This window comes from Cordyceps javanica, chromosome 5, assembly GCF_051103115.1.
Source record: "Cordyceps javanica chromosome 5, complete sequence".
NCBI lineage: Eukaryota > Fungi > Ascomycota > Sordariomycetes > Hypocreales > Cordycipitaceae > Cordyceps > Cordyceps javanica.
Genome location: NC_139299.1, coordinates 34103 through 41370, shown reverse-complemented (window position 1 = coordinate 41370; position 7268 = coordinate 34103). Strand labels below are relative to the sequence as shown.

Genomic DNA, 7268 nt, shown 5'->3' with positions numbered 1-7268 from the left:
TGTGGATAGGGGCCTATGCCCGTATCTATCGATTCGAAGCCAAGCTACGCTCAAGACTTTGCCTCATTTCATATTTTTAGCCTCTGAAAATCCAGAGCTGCAGCCACAAAGGCGGCAGAATATGGTATCTTGGTCTTGCGGCTCAAATACTGCTTTCGTTTGTCGACTGAGACCCGAGGCTTGCTGGTGGGGAGGCGGCCTTGGCAACTAGGCTTGACGATCGTCGCCAAAGAAAATCTCTTTAGCGTGCTTGATGCAGCCAGATCCCCTTGCGTGAGTTGTCCGTCAAGTTACCGCCAAGACTTCAATTATGGAGCAGTCCATAGTAACAAAGCTTACAGGGATAATAAAAATTCCAACATTCCTTGGTTTGTTACTATTCTAGGCCACACAAAAGGCAAGCAGAGCAGTGGTTTTCACGAACGAACACGAAGTAAGCCAAACATGAACCGCCAGCTTTGATTGATGCGAGGAACACAAGCCTTGTGGGCATTCAAAACGTCATGGGTTCGCAAATTATTTGCTACTAAACTTCGCGTCGCTGCTTCTATCTATGCGTCCACCAGGCGGTAACATATAACATGCGTTTAGGACAGTACGCGGTAGAAGCTTTGAAGGTGCATTAGCTTCGCACCAGAGTGTCGCTGGCCTCAGCATTTCGTCGAGGCTGATCCCGAAACTTTTATTCTAGTAAAGCTTCCAATTATGCACTTCATCAGCTTGCCCTCTCATCCCATGTCGGTTACACGCTCCGGCTGGCTCAGTTCGTGAGAACGGAGCTTGCTACTACCCCTAGAGCCGACACCAAAAGAAGGAAAAGCCCGAGATCCCTTGAGGATGCACGGAGGATTGGAAATCCCAATCAAACTAATTTAGATATTATTAATACTAAGATTCAGCAGAGTAATATCGTATTAGTTAGCAGGGCTTACGACCCACCCGTGAGATGCGGCTTCGTCGCGCCGGGCTTCGCCACGGTGAAGCACTCAACGAGACCCGCCAATGACAGCGCAAGGTTCTTAAAAAATTCAGTGAAGGTCTTTTAAAGCAGATTCTTATTCTGTTCTGGTTGCTGTTTTGGGCCTTCCACTTCACTGGAACCATAGCGCCAAATTGCCTGTATCTCTTGGCGACCTGAACAAGCACCTCACGCTTCGTGTACACCGAGGCCCTTTTCTCACATAGATATATAAGGCAAAGGCGTGAAAGAGTGAGGAGAAGCGATGTCAAGAGGGGAAAGCTGATATGGTGGCAAGGTTCAGGCAGACTCGCCACCCTGAATTGACGACAGCTCAAGCAAGGACATAACTCGGGTTTCAGTTAGCTTAACCAAGTCCCCAATTCCAGAGAAATCACCGAGAATAAAGCTTGAATAAAAGAATGTCTAAAAGCTAACAGGGATGTCTGATACGCTTTTCTGAGTTGGGCTTACATGTGATATGCGGTCGACATAAGCCAAGCTAATGGAGACCGAGCATGAGCCTTCCTTCTGCCTCGAGAAAAACAAATGCCAGACCATTGCGTAAATATTGTAAGCCATTGTCGGCGTTTAGATGCGTCAGAATAACCAGTCTAGCCTCCCACACCAACAAGTCACATTCAATTCTAGGTGGGTAGCAGAGCAAGACTTGCCACGGCCCCTTTAAGAGCCCCATTGCTCAACCAGTGAATATATAAGTAGGGCTTATCCAACCACTCAAGCCAATCGGTCTCTTATCAGGAGACTTTAATATTTACTTTCACTTGTTATCATTCGACATGGGTAAAAAGCTAGCGCAACCAATCCCAATCATCAAGCCCGATGTGGCGATTGTCGGCGGTGGTGCGGCTGGCGTCGCCGTCGCTCTGCACCTCATCGAACAAGCGAAGAAAGGACGTGTCCTTCGGAATATTGTGATCATCGAACGAAGAATTGCTTTAGGGCCCGGACTGGCTTTTTCAACAGATTGTCATGGCACAATCCTGAACATGCACTCCGACACAATGGGAATATTCAATGAGAATCCCCGCGACTATACACAGTGGCGCACGAGTCTGGAGGATGGCCCCTTCCCCTCTCGAGTCGACTACGGCAAATATCTACAAGAACGTTGGACGACCGCCACAGCAGAAGCCCATGCTCTGGGTATGACAATCTCTGCAATTCAGGCAGATGCAACGGACATCGATAGGGTTGGAAGCTCTGCATTCGTGATTACACTAGACAATAAGACGACTCTATCCGCCGAATCTGTTGTCTTCGCGCTAGGAAACTTTACAGGATCGGCAAACTCACACCTGATCGATAGGCCTGGCTACTTTCCCAACCCATGGCCCACAACTCAGCTCGGATCAATCCCATCAACAGCTCATGTTCTGGTTGTTGGTTCGAGACTATCCGCTGTCGACACTGCATTGTACTTGTCGGAGAACGGACATCAAGGCCCCATTACATTCATGTCTCGTAGTGGCAAGCTTCCCAGAGTCCAGGGCGATCCAGTCCCTAACCCGCGTCGCTATGTTCTTCATGAGCTCGCGCGAGAGGTTGAGAGTAACCCTAACGAGAGCCTTCTACGACTCACAAGCTCTTTGATAGATGAGATTTCACTAGCCACCAATGGCGACTGGAGCTGGATGCTGGAGAAAGACTCACCAGTTGACCAGCTCGAGACGGACTTGATTGCCGCCCAGGAGCAGAGAGTCCGTTGGCAATCGATCCTTAATGGTACCGCCCCAGTTATTGAAAGATACTGGAACTCTTTGTCGCCAACAAGCCAACAGCTGTTTATGGAAAAGTTCAATAGTGCTTGGATGACCTACCGTCATGCCATGCCAATAAAGAATGCCAAACGAGTCCTGGCCTTGCTCAAGAAATCCCAGCTTCGGGTTGTCCGAGGCGATAACATTATCTGGGATGGTATTTTCAAGGCCAAAACTTCGGCTGGAATCATGGAGACTTCCTATGTCGTCGAGGCTACCGGACAGGAGTGCCACGTCAAGCGCATCCACTCTCCTCTTGTACAGTCTGCTGTGTCGAAGGGGCTGCTGACGCCACACGCCGCTGGTGGTGTAGTAGTGGACTTCCAGAGCCTAGAGGCAAGCAAAGGACTGTACGTGATGGGGTCGCTGACTAGAGGCACGCATTTCTATGTCAGTGCCACAGATCGTGTTGCTGCCCACGCATCTCGCATTGCCAAGTCGTTAACTTTGGAGCCATTTTCTTCACCTTTGCACATTGCCATCTTCGTCGGTGGAGACCTTGTTTCTCATCTGATGGCTAGCAAACTGGTACCAGAGCTGGTTCAAGCCGGCCACGTGCCTTATCTGTTCCTTGCGTCATCCGCGCCCCAGCCGAAGAAGCAAAATGCGACATTTTCTCAGTTTCCCGAGTTTGCATTCTTCGAGAACGAGTTGTTGCAAGATCATGTTATTCCTTACTTCAAAGATAAGAGCGCTGAAGATGCCAAGAATCCAACAGTCCGTCAATTGGCTTCGAAGTACGGTATTCTGGTACAGCAGCTACCTACCAGTTCCGATAAGTTGTTGCTTGACATGATGAGCAAGCACCACATCGATGTGGGATTGTCGCTGATCTCTGCGGAGGTCTCGACTACCAGCCTTCTTGGATACTTCACCAATGGCAAGAAATTCCTTCACCTTCATTCCGAGAATATGGCATCGTATCGTGGAGTGATGTCTGCCGCCCGCGCGAAGAGCAAGGAAAGTCACTTCATCTACTCACTGCGAGAAATGAGACATGGCACAAATAGCCATGTTCTTGATACTCGCAAGCGAGAGATTGACTACTCCAAGTCTACACTTTCCTGCATGAACGATGTGTATACTCTTGGTATAGACATGGCAATGAGTGCTATTGGCAAGATATCCCGCGGTGAGGACCTCGGGACGGTCAGCCCCATCGTCGAAACCGACGGGATGCTTCAACGCCCATCAAGAGAAGAGCTAGATGAGTATGCCGCTAGTATCATCCAGATTTTAGTGGATTCATTTGCTTCTACACAGAAGAAAGACGATTTCCAATCGCACATACTTGGCGTTGTTAGGGAGTGGTCAGATAGGAACTACACATGAGGTGGCCGAGGACATAGGTCATTGATTATAGGCATGGCGAATAAAAATGAGGGTTACGGTTACATCATCGCAGATGACTTTTTGTTAGAAGTTTCACGTCAAACTTTTATCCACCGGCCAGGGCACATTGCTCTACACCTATGCTCACAGGGTATAGGTGCCATGACCTCCCGGCATAGGTGCCAAGTAACTAGAGGTTCAAGTCGGCCACGTCACTCGTATGGCCATTACTACCACAGTGTAAGGTAGTATTGTAAAAGGTATATAGAAGGACTATCTAGGCATTCAGCCGGAGTTAAAAGTATGATATCAATCAAGAGACGTTGGGAAAGATGAACAATTGGACGTACTGCACTATTTAATAACTCTCCAGCATTATTGGGCAAGCAATTCAAATGCGCGAACCGCGGCAAGGATGATACTCTAAGGTGTGGGCGGGCGGACAGTTGGGGAATAGCTCGTTAACTACCTAACCTAAACAGTGTGCACCAAGTTCTACTGGTCAACTACTCCATACCCCCTATCACCACTAGACAGTTGACGTTCCCACACACTGGCAACAAGCAACAAACACTTGCCTTTCCTGCACAACTAAGTCTACTGCTCTTCCAGGTTGGCTCCGTCGTCAGTATCAGCTTAACGTGATTTGACCCGGACAAGCAGAGGCAGTTTCTCCCATAGTCCGAACATGCGCTGCTTAGTCTGCCAGTCTGCTTGATCCTCAATAATGACGTCAAAACTGCGCAAGACCCGCGCTGCGAGTAGATGCATTTCTGCATACGCGAGATTTTTGCCAATACAGTCACGAGGACCATGACTGAACGGCTTGAAAACAGCTTTGTTGTCATTAGCGAAACGTGGATCATACCTCGGATGCGAGGCCGACAGCCATCTTTCGGGTATAAACTGATCGGGCAGAAGGAAATTTTCAGGGTTGCGGAATGTTGCCCACTGATGTACCGAAATCAAAGTCTGAAGGTGCATTAGAAAATCAAAACCGTGGACGAACGTGAGCTACTGCTGAAGAGCGAAAGAACCTACATCTTTGGGAATGTAAAATCCGCCAATTTGTGCACCTGGAGAGACCCGCGGTGGTGTAACAGTAACCGGGGGGTACAGACGAAGCGTTTCTTCAAGTGCAGCGTGGAGATATTCCAACTGGGCAGTATTGCGCATACTGATGCCGGAGTTGTCTGGGTAAGCCTCAAAAATCTCGTTGATCAGAACGTTGCGCTTTTCTGGATTCTGTGATAGGAAAAAGAATAAACCCGCAAGGGCAGTCGCTGTCGTCTCACTTCCCGCGATGACAAGAATAGGGGAAGTCGACAAGATTTCTTCATCACTCATGGCTGTTTCACCATCCTTTGTCTTTCGCAGCATGTAAGTCATGAAATCGTGTCTGCCTGCAGGTCCCTCAGTGCCGAGTCGCATTCGCTCAGCGGACTTTTCCCTCGCAGTCTGTCTGTTCCATTCTCCAACAACAAAGTCCTTGGCCAAACCAAGGCGGTGGGCCACAAACCCAATCATACGATAGCGGCGAAAGAAACGTCGCATCGCGTTACCTCGGATTCCTTGAAAGATAGATAGAACCCACGGATGGTAAGCGTTGTTGGCCAAGCTTCCAAACGAGTCGCTAAAGGCCAAATCCCCGATTATGTCAAAGGTGGTGAAGTTCAGCCATGGGATGATGTCAAACTGATCGCCTCCCTTCTCGAGCTGATGGAGTCTATCCAGAAGCATATCGACATATTGAGTCACAGTCGCTTCTTGCTCAGCCAGAGCACTGGCGCTAAAAGCGTGCCCGAGCTGGCGTCGAATTCGGCGATGCCGGTCCTTGGGAGCACCGATAAGGCTTGTTGTGTCGCCGGGGAAGTACTGCTCAAATGGCTTGCCAAATTCAGTCTTTTTATTCGTGGCATGCGAAAAAACATTGGACCATCCGATTGAGCCATCCAGTGCAATCTGATTCGGGCTGACTCTGACGATAGGCCCGTACTTCCTGTGCATTGCTTCAATTGTCTTTGGCGCGGAAGCTGCAATATTCGTTTGGTACAGAAAAGGAAACCAGGACGCGGCATAGAGCTTCGGCCCTGGCACTTTAGCGAGGGGGTGGAAAACAAGTCGGTATACCATGAGACATGCATAGCACAGTATGTACTAAATACCGCCAAGTCAGAGAACCCTGTTTGAGTTCGAGATTGTTCTATCTTACGTACCAATACAACCAGGCTTTGAATTGGCCAAAACAACGAGGAAAAGGACGTAGGGTACCTCAGCACCGAGCTGAAGTTGGTATGCAAACGTTCCTCAGTCGACATTGTGAGAGACATAAACGAATGAGCAAAGGAAGCTGTCTTGCGTGATGTGAGTCTTCGTTGACGGCTACAGTAGTATCAAACGTGGATGGACGTACTTACACCTCTTTAAATATGTCCCAGTGTCCATCACTATTGTTCCGCGGAAACATTACCTCAGCCAGCGGCCAAGGTGTCATGCTGAATGGAGTTGCAGGCCCCAGATTATATGTCATTCTTCTCAGTCCACCAATATGGATGGAAAGAATAGATTACGACTCCGCGGAGCAATGTGGTTGTAGTGGCGATGTAACCTGGGGCAGACTCCCGCTAACCCCGCGGGGATTCCCCGCACCTCATAGTTGGAACGCCGGTCACTGTACATACACGGCGGAGTGGACCTCGGGTAACAGAGTAGAACGAGAAACAATGAGATGATATGATTTCAGTGAATATCATGCGTGGGGCTACATCTAGTTAGCTGCAAATACGAGAGGTGTTGTGGAATGACGGCTATTTGTGGGCCAGTATCGAAAGCCCGCTGCCGACGGGCATAATGTTGAAGGCGCAAAAGGCCTCAATACACATGGTATTCGTATGATCAAAGCCGTTCAAGGGCATCGGTTGCGTTAATCTGCCGGTTAGGTCGGAATAGTGTACTCAACCTTAGGGTTGCCACTGATATCCCAGTGCCTCGAACAACCAACTAGTTGGCGGAAACCTTTAGCTACCCTTGACACCCACTGCAGGATTGCTACCAACGAACTCACGTCAACGAGGATTTCAGCCTAAAAAGTTCATGAGAATCCTCCGCTAAAGCTGCGCAGAATTTTATTAGATTTCGAGCTTGATGAGTTCTGTTCACGATTAAACTTGCGTAGATCTTAGCATGGTAGAGCGTGC

General features: G+C 48.9%; 2 protein-coding genes across 2 annotated transcripts; one reads left to right on the top strand and one right to left on the bottom strand.

Annotated features, from left to right (window-relative positions):
• Positions 1 to 1758: 1758 nt before the first annotated feature.
• On the top strand, positions 1759 to 4071 carry V2A60_007269 (FAD/NAD(P)-binding protein; the record flags this gene model as incomplete). The annotated part of the gene is made up of 1 exon (XM_083258554.1): positions 1759 to 4071. One exon carries the CDS (start codon positions 1759 to 1761, stop codon positions 4069 to 4071), a length of 2313 nt encoding a protein of 770 aa, XP_083114680.1.
• Positions 4072 to 5085: 1014 nt separating this feature from the next.
• On the bottom strand, positions 5086 to 6078 carry V2A60_007268 (uncharacterized protein; the record flags this gene model as incomplete). The annotated part of the gene is made up of 1 exon (XM_083258553.1): positions 5086 to 6078. The coding sequence occupies one exon, from the start codon at positions 6076 to 6078 to the stop codon at positions 5086 to 5088; it is 993 nt and encodes a 330-aa protein (XP_083114679.1).
• Between the last annotated feature and the right edge of the window lie 1190 nt (positions 6079 to 7268).